The 18,389-nt window shown below is 36.8% G+C and overlaps 2 protein-coding genes across 2 annotated transcripts in view; one reads left to right on the top strand and one right to left on the bottom strand.

Moving 5' to 3' along the window:
- Positions 1–119, top strand: part of LOC105171208 (TLD domain-containing protein 2) — a gene marked incomplete in the record, with an annotated part of 8,350 nt that extends 8,231 nt beyond the window's left edge. Inside the window, 1 exon segment of the mRNA XM_011092244.2 lies at positions 1–119.
- LOC105171210 (RNA polymerase II transcription factor B subunit 2) overlaps positions 14,568–18,389 on the bottom strand; it is a 9,540-nt gene continuing 5,718 nt past the window's right edge. Inside the window, exons 9-16 of the mRNA XM_011092245.2 lie at positions 18,364–18,389; positions 18,030–18,113; positions 17,872–17,955; positions 17,604–17,689; positions 16,219–16,309; positions 15,448–15,528; positions 15,141–15,215; positions 14,568–15,055 (exon numbers count right to left, since the gene is read on the bottom strand). The exon at positions 18,364–18,389 is cut by the window's right edge and continues 1 nt beyond it. Of these exons, the coding sequence (XP_011090547.1) occupies positions 14,918–15,055; positions 15,141–15,215; positions 15,448–15,528; positions 16,219–16,309; positions 17,604–17,689; positions 17,872–17,955; positions 18,030–18,113; positions 18,364–18,389 (665 nt within the window). The 3' untranslated portion in view covers positions 14,568–14,917. The remainder of the gene's footprint in view (positions 15,056–15,140; positions 15,216–15,447; positions 15,529–16,218; positions 16,310–17,603; positions 17,690–17,871; positions 17,956–18,029; positions 18,114–18,363) is intronic.

The following is an 18,389-nucleotide window of genomic DNA, read 5'->3' on the forward strand; positions in this document are numbered from 1 at the left end:
CTGCTCTAACTCGGAACAATATATCTCTGTAAATATTGACCAGATGCGTTTTGAAGACATTTTATACATGTACAGAGATGTACTATGTTGTATATAAAGCATTGAGTTTTTGGCTATTTTGTGATCTGTGCCCTCCTTGCAATGTTGTATTTACAGTTGATGTCGTTGGATGTTGCAAATAATACCAAATGGTTAATAGCAGAACCGCATGACGTGCACACAATTTTGTGTATTTTAGTTTAGGAGCCTTCTCAGGCTACCGTTTTACACCACATTGAGTGCAAAGGCTTTGGATATGATAGTCACAAGGTAAGTAACAAAGTCAGCAATCTAATGGCGGAAGGTGCAGCAAACAAAGAAACAGTCATGCTGCTGAGTTCGAAAACAATGCTACATTCTTTTAACCAGCAAATCTAAATTATCTTTAAAAATTGGAAACTGTGTTGGAAAGTTTGATCCAGAAAACAAAACTGTGGCTGGTGGGAGAGTTGATGACCAAGATAATGTTACTAAGGCCCACTGGGATAATTTTTTTAATTAATAAAAAATAAATAAATTATATAAATATAATTTAATTAAATATTATAATAAAAATATGACGTGGTTTGAATTAAAAAATACATTTTTTAAACAAAAAAATCCATGTTGTGGATTTCATCCACGACTTGGTTTATTTTATTTTTTAAATTTTGTTTAATTAAAATTTTTATAAATTAATTATATAAAATTAATTTTACCAACATATTAAAGTTCAAAAAATCTTAATATTAAAATTATATTAATTTAAAAAATTATAATTAAGTATACAAATGTAATAGTGTATATTTTTTTGTAAAATTGTAAAAAATACAATGAACTATACAATTCAAAATGTAAAAAATGTCCACCCGTTCCACAATTGCGTTTGTGGCGTTGACGCCGTGGTCGTCTTATTTCCTCGCCCACATTTTGCATTGGCTCATTTTGCGCCTCATTATCATCACCATCGAACCGACTTGATGTTGTTGCAGAACTAGACTCCACATTATCATGATATGGACTAAACGATGGAAATAAAATTAGTGAAATATTATATCCTGGTGCATATGGTTGATTAATACCAAGACCAAAGTCAAGATGTACTTGTTAAGAATAATCTTGTGTTTGGGTTGGCATATATGGAGCCGATTGGAACCAATCATCTTGAGGCAATTGAGGCATGTAGTAATCTTGAGGCGGTTGTGGCACGTATAACCCTGAGGCGTATATACTGTAGAAGGAACATCTATATCCATCCCAACATCATGATGTTCAACTGAACCAATAGACATTTGGCTAGAACTTCTTCTTTGCCTGTGGGATGTTGTGGGAGCATCATCGGATGGAGAAGTAATTTGTTGTGGCTAATGGGTCATGCCTTCCTTGATAATATATAACCTGTATTCGAATCTATCCACCAATTGACTATATCTTTCAATATTTAGTGGTCTATATTGACACAAAGCTTCAAGGGCATTCACTTCATCTGCCTGAAGATTGTAGAAAAATAGTGAGCCTTGTATTGTAAAAAAATATTTAAAATAAAGTATGTGATATTATATAACATCTTACCACAACTTGCAACATAGGTGCATCTCCAGGTTGGTACCCGCATTTCACACGTCTATCAGTAGATGATGACACGAAATTTTATGTTATGTTGTAGTACCATTTCCGATAACCTCGTTCTTTTTCTCTTTTACTAGAAATGGGTAGCCTCTGTACAATCGTGTCATATCGTCTTTATCATCTAGTGATGTATTGTATGTGCTCCAGTTGCCAATCTGTGCCCGTGTGGTTTTTTCTGGAGATCTGATGGAGGCTCATATCCCGAGTATCTGTCGCTTTTGGAATATTTTGCCTCATCTCGAATTGGCGAAAAATCTGTTCGGGACAATGCATTTTCACTATTGCATAGAATACTAATAGACATGATGATCTCCATAGCTGGGAGTTCAAATCAGCGGTGTAAGCCATAATTACATCTGAGTCCATATCATACGGCTGCCAGATAAACTGTAATAAATAAAAAGATGTAAATTAATACACAGTCATTTCAAAAATGTCGTGTTGAAGGATCTTTGTTGGAGAAGCGGCTCTGAATATCAAATCAGGAAATTCAATCAAATTATAGAAGAGATAAAGAACCAGAAACTAGCCACGTTTGAATTTTTAGACCATATTAACAAGGAAAAATGGATAGCATCTCATGATGGTGGATGGCGATATGGTATTTTGACGACAAACATGTAGGAATGCGTTAATGGAATATTGAAAGGGGCTCGCCGCCTACTGTTGACAGCAATGGCTAAGATGATGCTTCAACGAACTGTCCAATATTTTCGTCAGAGGTTAGCGAAAAGTAGTGTAATGTTGGTCAACAACCAACTGTGGACAGATTTTGCATATAAAATATTCATACGTTGGCAACAAATTATGTTGAGCATACCGTCAACAAATACCATCAGTTCCAACAGTCCACCTCGATTGTTACAAGACGTCAGAATGGACATGGACTCAATACCCATGTTGTCAAAATTGCAAACCGAGAATGTTCTTGTGACAAGTGGACTCAATTTGGTATTCCTTGCAGTCATGCTCAAAAGATATGCGCTGCATGCATGATTAATGTTGCATCAATGGTGAAGGATTATTATGATTTAATGACTTACAGGAATACATATTCTAAGTCATTTGAACCTCCATTCCGAAGATTATTGGGATATCTCGAAATTTGAGTTAGTCTACGATAGTACTATTCGTATCTCTTCACGCCTAGTCGAAATCAAGCTTCATGTATTACAACGAGATGGATTAGGCGCAAGCACGTGCAAGGCAACAAGCCCAACAAAGAAATTGTTCTACACAATCAAATGTCGGTGCAGGGTTGTCAAGAATAATTGTATAGTTCATTGTAATTTTTATAATTGTACAAAAAAATATACACTTGTACATTTGTATACTTAATTGTAATTTTTTAAATTAATACAATTTTAATATTATGATTTTTGGACTTTAATATGTTGTTAAAAATTAATTTTATATAATTAATTTATAAAAAATTAATTAAACAAAATTTTAAAAACTAAAATAAAATAAACCAAGTCGTGGTTGCAATCCTCGACGTGGGTTTTTTTAAAATAAATATTTTTTTTTAATTTGAGTGGTGGTTTGTAACCACGACTCATCATATATTATAGTATTTAATTAAATTATATTTATATAATTTATTTATTTTTTATTAATAAAAAATAATTAACCCAAGGCCCACTACTGAACGAGTGAGGAAATAATTTCATAAATATAAGGGTAAATTATAACGAGATCTTCTAAAATTTGACATAATTATAATATTTTTTTTTGTTTTTTAAAAAATTATCAATAACTTTGAATTTTAAAAGTTGTCTAACAATGAATTCAATCTGTTAGTTCCAGTTAGGTTTTATTCATTTTTTTATGATGAAATTATCAAAATTCTTTTTTGAACTATAACTTATAATTTTACTTATTTTCTCAAATTCTTTTATAAATTAAGTGAATATTTTTCTTTAATAAATTTCCATATTTTCAATCCACCTCCTTTTTTTTACAATTATTTTTTTTGAAAAAAAAGGACAATAACAACAAAATTGACAATTTCGGTCATCCATTCGAGGATACGGATTGGTTTAAGACAATAGTTATCCCTGATGAGTATGGCCCAAAAATGATTGGCTCAAGGAGAAATGCTAAGCCAAACCAGGCCCCTCGGCCCAGGAGAAAGTTAGCCCGCCTAAGGGCGCTAGGCTTAGCCCAAGAAGGAAGCACCCTGCATGGTTTAGCCCAAGAGGGAGGCCCACTAAGCTTAGCCCAAGAGGGAGCCCATCGCACCAGAACTTGTCCAAGAAAGAAGCCTACTCCGTCAAAATTGGACCAAGAAGGAGGCCAGTACGAAGGCCTACTTAAACTTTCCAAGGCTAGCCCGAGGGAAGGAAGATGTCCTCAAGGGGTTGGGATCTTCACCCTAAGAAGGACTCCTAGCAAGACAGGCGTCTTCACGAAGAAGAAGTCCTTCCTCATCCGAAGACGTTCTGCGCAAGGAGCAGATAAAGGGCAACCTTATCCATGAAAAGCCCGCCTTCCTTTTCGGATATGCAGCTCTCTCCAGATTCCCTGCGAAGAGGGGCTCCTCCTCTATAAATATGGGAGTCGGCCCTCAACGGACCCCCCCTTCCTTTCAGCGTTCTGAGAAATCTCTCTCTACTACTCTGCCATCTTATAACTCGTGCTCTTGCAATACGAGATTCTTATTTCTATCATACTTTCTTGTCATAATTTATTTTTGTATTTATTTATTCTTAAATTTGGGACTAACTTAACTATTGGAGTGCTAATGTGTTGTTTCACAGGTCCTTTTTCTCAAGTGCTTTCGCTCAATTAACCCAAACTCAACATCAAGATCCAAGAACTTTGGATCCGTGCTAAAATCGCACGCATCAATCCCCATTCGAGTATAGAAGGCGCTCTAGAAATTTGGGGAAGAATATGAATATTTAATGCTAAATTGTTCTCCTTCTTTGCATTCCTCTTTCACTAGATATGGTCCATATTTGCTGGTACAAACATCTTCCTTAGGGAGAGGATCTTTTTTTCGGTATTGCATTAAAAAAATAATGTACAGTCATATGACTGATGTTGTGTGCCATGAAATTTACCATAATCTATACAAGGCTATCGTACTAATTTTATTCGGCAATTCTGCACTAAGTATACGTAATCTAATTTCGTCCAGAATAATGTTAACCAATGTCGATGGGTCTCGATCCAATTGCTGAGATTTTCTCCTATTGCGCTCGTGCCAAATGTGATATACTAGAGATGTTAAAAGGTTGCGATAGGCGGCGAGGGAGAGGATCTTGCGCCACTTGAAATAAGCTAAAAAACTAAATAACAATATATCTTAACAACTTAGCCAAATATAATTCTCTTATGATCTCTATATCTATAACATAATATATATATATATATATATATATATATATAATTCTAATACTAATGGACCTAATATGTCATTAAACCATTTTAGCTGTTGTTGGGGTCCACAATCACCCAACTCTTTAATAAATCTTTTAGGTCAATTGCTATCCTTGGACTTGGTTCCAATCGTATCATTACTCCACCCTCTAAGACAGCCTTGTCCACAAGGATGGTGTTGGGAAGAATTTCTTGAAAAATTAAACAGTTGCCCAAGTTGTTGTAAAGGAATCTTGCCCTAGCCATTGAACAAAAAACTTGCAATCCATCAGTAAAAACAATCTAAGTGACATCTCCATAGTTGCAGTCGCCGAATAAAAATTCACATGTTGCAGAGAACATAGCCTAATCGGCATCACCATTGGTGGAGTTAGGATTTAGAGAGGATCTCGTCTATGATTTACGCAATTGGCAAATGATTGTCGTGGGTAGTTGTGAAAGCAAGTCAAAGGCGTGAATGCAGTAGTGAATAGGAAGATAGACACCGATCCCTAGCACCAAATTTTCCCCAAGGTAGTCTTTGTTAGGCAGTGTACGACGCGCTAATATATCTTCATGGGTGGTTGCGAGTAGAGCTAGAGTGTGGGAGGTTAGAAAACGTGGTTTAGCATAAGGGCATGGAGGCCTCTGTAGAATTTAGAGAAAAGGCGAAACTCGAGCTTGCTGTTGCGGTAGCTGCCTTCGGTTCTTCCACTACCACCTTTAGGTGAGAATTCGGCCTTAATTTTGTTGTTGGTGACAATGGAGAAAGGTATGAATAGGGAGGGCCACTATGGATTTAGGATGACGAAAATTAATTTAGTAGTTTTGTTGGGGAAATACACTAATGGAGGTTAGAAAAATGGGCTGCAATTAGGGTGATGGCGGAGCTGGAGCTACAGTAATGGTGGACAAGCGGCCGACAGCATTGGGCGGGTCTCTTCATAATAGGTTAACATTGTGATAAACTTCAAAAAAAATTTGGACAATGTATAATTATGTTTCTGCGATGACATGAGTCAAGATCCAAACGATCATAGGTGCTAATCGGGTGGCTCCGATGGAATTTCCCCTAATAAACAGGGGTTGTTGGCCATAAAAGGCCTCAATATACACCGAAAGCATGATTTGAATTGATAACATAGGACAAAGGGGCAACACCCAAGGGAAACTAAGCGGTGGTGGAGATCTTGACAGGAAATGAGCCAAGATCGGCTAGTATCGAGGCTGAAACCATCAAGAAGGTGTTGTTGCATTTTAAGTGGTTTGCGTACGAAATCAGCAAGTAGAGGATGAGTGGTTAGGTAGGAGAAGAAGAATAGGGCATGGCGTGAAGCGAAAGTAAGGGAAGGAGTTGCAATGGTGGCTATATTTTCTCAAGGTGCTGGTGTGTTAGGAGGTGAAGGGGATGGGTTGGAGGGTTTGGTTGGAGAAGAAGAAGAGTGGACAGTTAAAGGGGTTGGAAAATTTGTCAAAAGTTGTGTTGAAATAGGTGATCAGAATTCTAATTGAATTGGCAAATTTCGGGAACAATTCAAGCAATCTTTATTCAAATGATATTGTCCCGATAAATATGGTAAGCATTCATCATTGGTTATATATGTCTATAGACCATTTAGACAACCCACGTAGTTGGGCTGCACATTGAATGACGGCTATGAAACCAACTTCTGAGGGTTGGTCTAAAATTTTTCAAGTCGAGGACCTCGAGATTGGGCATCGAGAGTCCTATTGAGACTTGCACTGAGTATTGCATTCATTGGATGAGTGTCATGTTTCATGGGCGATAGACGTTAGACGTCTATGCAATTTCAGTGAGTTAGTTGATAAGGTAGTCAACTGACTATACTGGCTCACGGGGACCGTCATATGAAAGCTTTGAAGGCTTGGTTGGTATGACTTGAATCCCTGGATCCGATAGTACGGGAATAGTCCTCAAACTTGAGGAACCATGACAGTCACGTGCACACGATGGCTATATCTTGGATTTGTGCGAGAGGTGATTGCGTCACAGACATGGTTATTATAAGCCTTGTCTACTTGCTTCCAGGAAGTTGTTGGCTCAATAATGCTCTGCATGAAACAAATTTATGCGGCATCAAACTGGAATTTGGATATGCAACAACGGAGGCATTTTTTGGAGCCAAGATGACAGAGAGTCATCTGTATATAAACATGGGGTTAAGATGCTACCCCTTATTGAAAAATTCAATGTTGATCGTGAAAAAGAGATGTACATTGACGTGATCCTTCAGTCCCTTCATCTCTCCTTCGACCTATTTATCATGAACTCTAATGCTTGAGAAGACCATTCATGAGTTGATAAACATGTTGGACCAATATGAGGCAACAGTATTGGATTGGGAGACTTCGACCTCAAGAGTGAAAGGTAAGGGTGCTGGATGCTGAAATAGGAAGAAGAGTGAGACAGTGTTAGCCGCTGCAAACGCTTTAAAGGATCATGTTGCTCCGTTAGGCAAGGGTAAAGGAAATAGCAAGATAGTTAGGCAGTCAAGAATTGCAAGTAAAGTATGCATAAATTTTCAAGGGCCATTGGATGAGGGAATGTCGTGAACTCCTCTCCACCTAAGGTGTTGAATTTGTTATGAGTAATGTGATTACTAATTCTACTTCCTATGCATTAGATATCTGCTTTAGAAGCTTATTTCTGCAAATAGTTTACAGAAATAAAATGGAAGAGAAGGCTAAGACAATTAATCCCAAAGTTAGGCGATGATCGGGACATTACTCCAGAAGCTATAGACTTAGATGGACTTAGCTATTAGTGATCATGTTAGGATAGAATACAATTGTGTAACCCAGCACGATCAAGTTTTCACTAGTATATTGTTGGACAAGTTAGACTACAAACTTGTTCAATAAAAGTTCTTTTATTTGACGATAAGTTTGTAGGGTTATAAACTGGTATACTCCCTGTCATAATTGAATTATGTACGCTCAAAACAAATGCTTTAATGGATAATCAAGAATAAAACTTATAGAAATGGCATGCATAATCTAGGCCATATGCTCCTAGTTAGGATAAGTAGGTTAGTAGGTTCAAAGAGTCTAAAAATAGACAACTTGAGTCCACTAACTTATAAATCCTTCCTGAGAAGGAAGAAAACTGGTGAAGCACTTTGTAGGACAAAGTATGCTTATCAAGCGATCTATTGGATTGGATCCAAATAAATATCTGTAGTTCACTAAATATACAAGACCAATGGAGGGTTCACAAGTTTAAGGACTTTTGAACTGTTTGTGGAATTAGACTTGAAGTGGAGAACCAAACTAGTTGCGGAGTCAAACCCTTAGACTAGATCGAGGAGGTCTTGAAGTATCTTAATGAGCATGGATCTCACTTAGTAAATTTTTTTCTGGAAGAGACAATGTTGAATTTTCTCTGGTGAGGAAGAAATCGAACCTTGCTTCAACATGGTTCGGTCGGTGTTTCACTGAATTACCTGACGGATCTGGATACTTTCGAAAATTGTCGAGTTGAAAAACATGGAATTTTGAAATTATGATCCAGACACCAAATTTGATATGGATTGGCAAGCCTGTATTCTATAGAAGTTATTGAGTATGAGAGATGGTCCTGCATATGTCCCCTACTGCTGCTCCCATACCATTTCGACTATGAAATCAGCAAACACCTGGGCTTTGGCTGCATTTCTGGTTTGGAACTCAATGTCAAACTCCCCTAATTCCACCACCCATTTAACCATTTGCCCAGACACATCTGGCTTTGACATAATTTGCTTCAAGGGATGATTAGTAAGAACCACTATGGGGTGCGACTAAAAATAGGGTCACAACTTGCGAGCTGTTGTTACAAGTGCTAAGGCCAATTTCTCAATCTATATATACTTCTTCTCTGCCCCTTGTAACATTCTACTAACGTAATAGGTTGGGTTTTGTTATCAGTTTTCTTCCCTCACTAATACCGAACTCAACTGCTTCTTCCGAGATCGCCAAATAGACGTAAAACTTCTCACCTATCACTGGGTTCGCGAGCAATGGTGGGGTTGCTAGATATGCTTTCAGCTCTTACAAAGATTTTTCACATTCTTCAATCCATTTAAAACCTTTCACTTTTCTCAAAACCTTGAAAAATGGAAGGTTTCGATCTGCTGACCTAGCTATGAAGCGATTCAACAACGCTATTTTTTCCATGAGCTTTTGGACATCCTTGATCGATTTGGGCGATCCCAACTGCACGATTGCCTTTACCTTCTCCGACTTAGCTTCTATTCCTTTCTCGCTGACGATGTCCCCCAAAAATTTGACTGCATGCACCCCAAACGTACACTTGGAGGGGTTGAGTTTCATTCCATACAATCACATGATTGTGAATGCACCTTGTAAATGCCTCAAGTGCTCATTCTCCTCCTTACTTTTCAAAAGCATGTCATCCACATAGACTTCCATCGTGTTCCTTATCAAGGCTTTAAAGATTCTGTTCACCAATTTTTAGTAGGTGGCACCTACATTTTTAAGACCAAAAGGCATGACGTTATAATATTAGACCCCTTTTTCAGTAACAAATGATGTTTTTTCTCTATCTTCCTCCATCATGAATATCTGATGGTGCCCTTTGTTAAGCGTCCATCATGCTAACGATGCACATCCAACAGTAGAATCCATAAGAAGATCTATTTGAGGTAGGGGATAAGGGTCCTTAGGGAAAGCCTTATTTAAATCTGTAAAATCAGTACATACGCCACTTCCCGAAGACCTTTGGCATGATCACGATATTTGACAACCAGATCGTATATTGGATCTCCGAAACATATCCAACCTCCAGCAATTATTAACTTCTTCCTTGATGAGCTTGTTCCTTTCGACCTCAAATGCTTGCTTCTTTTGTTTCACTGATTTGACTTGGGGGTCTACATTGAGTCTGTACACTATAATCTCAGGATCTCCCTTTAAAATTAGATAGACTCCATGTGAACATATCATTGTTCCTCCTAAAAAAATCTATGGTTATCATCTCCAAATCTGGCATCATCTGTGACCTGATCCTGGTCGTTCTACTTATACCCCTTCTACTGGTTCTATTCTCTTAGCTTTCCCTTTCTTAACCTCGTCCCCTTGTCTTCCTTGTTCTACCCTTTTCTTTTTTCTTTCTTCCCGAGATCTACTTGTTTTGTAGATAGGTTGTAACATTGTCTGACTGCTCTTTGATCGTATCTGACTTCTCCAACTCCACTCCTTGTTGGGAACTTCATCTTCAAATTATATTTTGAGACCATAGCCTGGAACATGTTCAACCCAGGTCGTCCACGTACCACATTATATGTGAAGCGATTATCAACCACCAAAAATTGGATCATGTAAGTCTTTCTTCTTGGTTCCTCCCTGATTAACATTGAAAGATCAATCAGTCCATCAGGCACTACCTCACTTCCTCCAACCCAATTAAAGGGATTTTCACGGGTTTCAATTTCAATTCTCCCAAATTCATTTTCTTTAACTCACTTGTGAATATGATATCCACGGAGCTACTATTATCGATCAACACCTTGTGTACCTAGTAATTTTGCAATGTCCATTATGATCACCATAGGATTGTTTTGCGTTCCTGATCCCGAGCATAGATCTTTATCCCCAAATACAATATCCTCCTATTGCCTAATATTCATCACCTGCTCTCCATAATTATTCCTAAAGCTATGCGTGTGCCTTTTTTCGGCTCTGATAGAATCTCCTCATGTAGGCTCTCTAGAGATTGTGTGGATGAATCCTTTTGTGGGTGCATTTTCACGAACTCTCTCTTCTCTCTCTGGGTCGCTTCTTTTGACCTTATCTCTACTTCTCGACCTACTCCTATGTCTCTTTCTTTGTTGACTTTCATCCACATCTTTCCTCCTTTCAATCACTATTTCTTTAAAGTAGCTCTGACGCACCAATCTTTTTATCTCATCTTTCAGTTGGTGACATTCTTCAGTGTCATGTCCTTTGTCCCTATGGAACTTGCAATATTTGTTAGAAAACCTCTTCGCGGGAGTATCTCGTGTTCTTCCTGGCCATTGCAAGAACTTTTACTTTTCCACCATCATCATAGCCATTGCGTCGTATTTTGGTCTTTCAAGTGTGATTCTATCCTGCTCGACTTCTACCTCCTTTTCCTTGGATAGCTGTCTTTTCATGTTATCTTTTAGAGCTGGAGTGACTGTTAATCTTTCCTACTTTACGATAGCTTTCTTGCTTGCTTCCTCAATCATACGTTGAATTCCCGCTTGAGTTAGATGTAGAATTTGATCCTCCTCCCGCATAGGTGTCTCCTCTTTGTACTGGTGTTTTCTTTTAGACGCTCCCTCCATATTGTTCAACAGGTTCTCAAGATATTTTCCACAGATGGCGCCAAACTGATCCAGGTCGTTCAGGTGAAGTCGGGTTGTGCACGACACTTCTTGAAGACAAGGTTGAATGAATCCTAAACCACCTGGAGATGTGAAATCTGAGAACAAAGAAGATCGTTAGGCTTGCTTAGAAGTCCCCAACTAAGACCCTCTGATGCTTAAGTTAGTATAATGTGAGGTCGAAAGCGATCTAGAAGGTTTAATGTGGTCGAATAAGCAGTGAACGTAACATACCATAAATGCTTCCGAACAGTAGTATTTATAGATCCAAAAAGTTCGTACACAATAGGTCCACATGGCGGTATCTCAGAGAATGCCTACGGGACGATCCAACGGTTGATATTTCTAGTTTTAGCTCTGGGTTGGATGGGCGCGTCGGTCCAACAGCCCGACCTAACAGAAAGTGCACAGATCCTATGACATTTTTGTTATTTTCTTCCCTATTAGATGTTGCAGCAGCAGTGGAGAGTGGCCAACAGTGGTGGGTGGGTTTCTTCATAAAAGGTTGACATTGTGATAGAGTTCGAAGAAACTGGGATAATGTAGAATTGTGTTTCTACAGTGGCATAGGTCAAGATCCAAACGGGGCACAAAGATTAATGGTGTGGCTCCAGTCGAATCGCCCCCAATAAATCGGGTTGTTGGCCGTAAAGGGTCCAATATCCACCGAAAGTATGATTCATATTGAAAACAAAGGACGAAGAGGTAGTGCCTAATGGAAACTAGGCGAGGTGGCGACCCCAATGGGAAATGGGCCATGATCGGCCCAATATCGAGGCTGAAACCATCAAGTAGGCGTCGTTGCAATTTTAGTAGTTTGGGGATGGTATCAGCAAGGAGGAGTATTCGTAGGGAGTTGGATAGGAGAAGAAGAAGAGGGCATGGCGTGAAGCGAAGGTGACAGGAGGAGTTGTTGCTTTGGCTGTATTTTTTGAGGTGCGGGTGTTGGGAGGCGAAGGGGATAGGTTGAAGAGTGAGGTTGGAGAAGAGGAATAGTGGATGGTCAAAGGGGCCGAGAAAGTGTTGGGAATTTGCTAGTGCAGTTGAAAAAATGACAGTCATTATGGATGCATGGCAAGCATCTTGGGGGAATGGAAATCATGCACTGCAGTAGCAGGGGAGGCGAACGAGGCCTGGAGGCACTGAAATCTGAAGTTGAGGTTTGAGCACATGCAGGTGGGAGTGTACGCGGTGGGGGTTCAGCTAATTAGGTAATTTTTCGGTCCAACCTAATGTTTGCGGTTTTTTAAAAGCTTAGCCCAAGCTAACTCGACAATCATCAAAATCGCACTTTGCAGTCTCATTGGGTTGGGGCTGTTTTTGCAGTTTTTAGTATAAAGTCAATCACTTGTACAAGCATATTAATATTTTATGACAACTTATGCTTTTGATATAATTGTTTATCATAATAAATACATTTTTTTGTAGTCATAGTTAGCAATAATATAAAATAATGATATGTCAATTACAATATGTAAAATATACATAGTTATATATTTATTATAGAAGAATAAGAATATAAAAAAATTACCTTTTTTTTAATAATATTGTGAAATGCTCTTATTTTGAATTAAATTGGTCAGATATAAATATTAAATAAATATTATTTGAAATAAAATAAGATGATTATAAAAATAAATCGTAACAAAATAATAATATTATCTACAACAAGCACACAAAAAGACACACACACATACATGCATATATGTATGTGTATATGTACGATATACAATGACTAAGAAAATAAATAAAATTATAGTGATTTATTTTATTTTATTTCTTTTATGTGGAGAAGTAACACAATAAAAAATTTATAAGTATGTGCATCATATATTTCACAATATAAAAATATATTAAAATAAAATAAATATATTTATTTAAATTTGTTTTGACTTGGTGTTTTTAATTATAGTTTAATATTTACTGTTAAATATTTTCAGTAAGCCTCGTACATTCTTAATAAATATTATTTACTTTGATGATCACATTACATAAACAAACAACAAAAATAATGGGATATTGTCCCATGAATTTCTTTCATTCATAAAAATGGTATCCCTTTTCAAATTTCTACAAAAGTATCTTCTTATATTTATATAGTCTATATATTTTTCCTAGTTACTGTTAAATTTTTAAATAATTTTATTTAAATAGTTACTAGTTGTGACTAAAATTCTTTATTATTATTATTTATTTTATTAGAATTTTGTTTCAATTCAACTATGTACATAATTAACAATTATGATATAAAAACAAATTGCAAAAATTATTTATTTGGACACATAAATTTATAATTCTATAATTATATAAAACGATATATTGGCATCACAAAAAAAAAAAAACTCCAAATATGGAAAATCATTTACATGTTTATAATATAGAAGATAGATATATTATAGAATACCAATAAAAAGTATCATAATTATTATTATTGTCTTGAATATTACCTTATATATTATAATTTTTTTTATATAAATTCTAATATATTATTTTTGTTGTTATTGATCTTATTATTATTATTACTACTACTATAATCCAACATGGTCTATGTAAATGTAAAACCAAAGCCGATTTTAATAAACACCCCTACATGCAGGCATGGTTGAGGAAGAGGTGAAATGAAAGCATCATCAGATGTGGACATGTTTAAGAAAATAGTTTTCCCAATCCGACTAGGGAAGGAGTTTAAAAAAATTGGAGTTAATGACTATTTTCTGCTAAATTATTGTCCTTCGCATTCCTCTTTCCACTAGATATAGTGCATGTCTACTAGTACAAACATCTTCCTTAGAAAGAGGATCTTGTGCCACATGATTTAATCTAAATCACTAAAAGACAATATATGTTAGCAACTTAGCTATATATAATTCTCTTAGCTATATATCTCTAGCATATAATATATAATAATGATAATACTGGTGGACTTAATACATCATATTAGGTCCATTGTAGTTGCTGTTGAAGTCCACAATCGCCCAATTCCTTCAATAAATCTTTTGGGCCAACTATTATCCATGGACAAGCCCAACCTTATTAATTACATAATTCTATTAAATATTATGAAATATTTGTAATTTTTAAATAACAAACGAATATTCACAATTATCTCAAACTTCATGGAGTTCATTTAATTTACACATTCTCGAGCAGAGGAAAAAATAGATAGACTTTTATTTTGGAACATGCAGAAAAAGAAAAGGTTGAAACTATATAATGTGAAATGCACCTTGTTAAAGATCCGAACTTTTTGAAAGAAATCTCACAATTTTATAGTGAGGATGATTTCAATTAGGAACAAACAGAATAGCCAACCAAGAAGTTACAGGAACAATCCAACATATGATCTGCGATGAGAGGCTATCCCAAGATTTTGTTTCGATTGATACCCATCATTTTCCCGCTCATTAATCTGACTGTTCAGATGGTATAACAGAGTAACCCGTGCAGAAGGCTACTGCGTCCGCGAACAAATTCTTTCATCTCCGAGGAAATTTCTGCTTTTACTGCACCTGTAATAGAGGAAAGCCCATGCAACGAGGCTACTGCTTTTGCCGACGGATAAATTCTTTCAGCTGTACGAAAATCTCTGCTTTGACCACAAGCCGCATCTTCTTAGAGTTTTCCCACAACAAACCCCCATATTCTCGAGCGAAATCACAAGCAGCATCAAAGACATCCTGTGAGACAAAGGGCAGAATCATAAGACAATGAAAGCAAATGCACGAGGACGACATTCATGCAGGAAACGGGCTTCACACATACCCTGGATGGAAATTCATCAATAAAATGAGCAGGCGTCATCTCGACTCTGTTCAAGTCTGCTTCCCACAACCTAATCTGATTTGATATTAATGGAGAAATCTTTAGCTACTTCTCCAGAGGAATTCAACAAATCATTGTAGGATGGAGAAATATATAAATCAGTGAGAATATAGTTAACTAAAGTCTGTAGCATTATAAGTATGCATGGAAACAATAGGGGAAGTTTCCACAAGGCAGTGGAGAAGCGCGGCAAGAGGAAATAAGGACGAAAATTAGGGTGTGCTGGGGCATTGATGGAAACAGAAACCTGATCAGTAACATTTTCTGGTACAGATGGTGTTCTCTCAGCAACTCGAGGATGAGCATTCTGCTGAAGAAAAGATATTATCTGCATTCCACATGTCAGGAAAGAATATCAACTTCACCATCATGACTACTGGGAAAGAGAAAAGTAACAAGTGTGCTGAAATAGGCATCAAATTTCAGAATTAAGGATTTAAAACCATTGAAAAGATTAAATTTTGATCCAAAAGGTCGGGCAAGCAAAACAAACGAATGTAACGTGATTTTTGTTGACTTTATCTTCCAGAAGCCCATGCTTTTAATTGATGAAAGAAAGAAGAACCAACCATTGAGATTCATCACCAAATTATTACTGCATTGCAGGGAGAAATATTTCAATAGTCAATACCAAGGCTCCAGGTCTAAGAAGAAACAGTGAAATCCCATTTCTATGTTAAAGAAAAAAATAGATGAAATATCATTAAGAATCTTTGGTGCTCTAAAGAAAATCATAATCCCTGCAATACAGACAATGGATGACTCAATTGGATATGAAGCATTGCCTTCAGCTTTTCTTTATTATTGGTTTTATATACTTGATGAATTTCTGGTACTTGGTTTGCTTTCGGGGCAAGCAAACTTAAAACAGCAGAAGTATCAAAAGAGAACAGACTGATCATAAGAAACAAATGAGCGCTTAAGATAGGGCTAAGCAGGAACCCCGATATGAAGACTGGAAAAAAATTGGGGATACCCCCTAAAAGGCCTATATTTCAACATAGAAGGTGATACTTGCCTGTTCCGCTGTAATGCCATTTTGAAATGCTTTATACAAGCTTTCTTTCGTGATTGCACCAACAATGAGGTTAGGAAGCTGGTACTCAACCCTGCAAGTTGAGTGAAGATGGCTTTCACAGAGAGATAAAAGATCAATTAACAGAATTTGCTCAAGAAGAGACTGAATAATAAAATTTTACAAAGAGTTGGGACATAGGTCAAGGTTATTTAGATTCTCAAGCAATTACTACTAGCACTATATTTCTAGTCTGAGCTTTAAATACCACAATCAGAACAGAGAAATGAAATCCCAGGTGCCTCTCAGTTTATAAGTTGTGAAGTTAGCCTTACATTTCGAGTTATCTTAGGAACTTATGAGCTGAACTCCCAGAATATATTCTTCTGTCCAGTAAGTCCCATAGACTTCTCTCGGTCAAAAACAAAATTCTACTTGTCCCTGCCCTTAGCCAACTCTTTCTCATACATATCTAGTCTTATAAAAGATAAAAATTCAAGACCCACCAAAATGGCCCTGGAAAGAGAACCATTCATCACCGATCATCAAAACCTAAAGCAGCCGCCTAAACCTACTTTAGGATAACCAAAACTGAAACTCTTCAGACTTTATTCCTTCATTTCCTCTTGTAGGTACTACAACTCCTGGAAGCCAAAGATTTACCCCACAGGTCACTTCCCTACTATTTAATGGATCAAGAGGTTATCGGTTGCAGTTAATTGAAAAATACCCATTGGCGAACTCTATTACCTACACTGTCCATGGACAAAACTTATCACGATCTCAGAAAAAACTACGATAGAGTTGGCTGGAGCTTTTATAGTCTGAATGCCATAAGCTCAGTACCATAATTATCAACAGCATGAATGGATGACTGGATTTAATAATACCAACAGAAACTGCTTTGAACAAAAAAGATGTGCATATACAAGTGATAAACATATAATCTAATCTCGCAAAAACGATCGAACACTTCGGCTTCTTTTGTCATCAAAAGAAAGAAAATTCCCTTTAGATTAACCAAGGTGAAGGCAAAAATTAAGGCCAAATGATCACTTGAAGACTGCAATTACCAAAGTGAGACCAGAAAATCTAAACAGACCGGTATAGCTGAATCCAAGAGTAAGGATCTCAAACCCTACCCTCATCTGGGAGTGCTTATTATATCTTCAATAAATCCAGAAAGTCTCTAGAACTCATGCATGCAATTATCAACGATTAAAAATATTCTTAACCCCATACATGAGTATATAACAACTAGCTCACATTCATGTTGCAAATGTCCTTCAAACAGGAGTCTTAACATTGGAATGTGGAATCCATCACCCTCTTATTTCTAAGAACCTTCAGCTGAAATATATGATTTGTGAAGCAAACTGCAGGCATACCTTGCGAAGAGGCGCAAGATCTCACAATGCAATTTAGATGATGAGTATGCATACATCCGAAAGTTGGTCTCCACGACAACAAACCCCTGATTAAAGAAAATTCCAATAAGAAAAGGGATGGAGAACTTGAGCATTTCATCGAAACATTTTCTTCAGAAAAAATCTGAATAGAAGAAAAATTTTAGTGCCTGTAAAGATTCCAACGTTAGTAAATAAAATCAAAAGCAGTGTATTTGCAAGGGAATGAACCAATTCTTAAGTACAACACCTGTTTTCTTGATGATGTATCCGCTAAGCTAATGGAGAGATTGGTGGCCAGTTTAGTAGGGATGAACCAACTCTCTTTCCTGCCCTGTAATTACTGATGGTTATTGCAAGATGAAGGCTGAGAACAGTCAATAGAATAAGCTATAAAGAGAGTTCAACCTGCTGGAGCTTGACCAATCCCAAATCAGCAAGATCCTTTATTATACTTCGCTGGATATCAGACAAAGTGTTTAAGTTATATGCCTGCAAAAAAAGGCGTTTCTTTAGTGTAATGATAAAGCTGAATCTACTGCATGTTTTCTTTATTCAGTTCCTGGTGTGGTAGATGCTAAGATCAACTGCTGACTTACAAAGAGAAGTTACAGAATCTAATAGGATTTAAGAGGATAAGGATAAATGTACCATGTATTTCATGTATTACAAACCAAAAGAGGATGAAAACAATTATAACATCCATCTATTATACCTAACATAAGCAATCATAACCTAATACCTTGCCGGTAATATGAAAGCTGAGTT

Source organism: Sesamum indicum, linkage group LG9, assembly GCF_000512975.1.
Source record: "Sesamum indicum cultivar Zhongzhi No. 13 linkage group LG9, S_indicum_v1.0, whole genome shotgun sequence".
Classification (NCBI taxonomy): Eukaryota; Viridiplantae; Streptophyta; class Magnoliopsida; order Lamiales; family Pedaliaceae; genus Sesamum; species Sesamum indicum.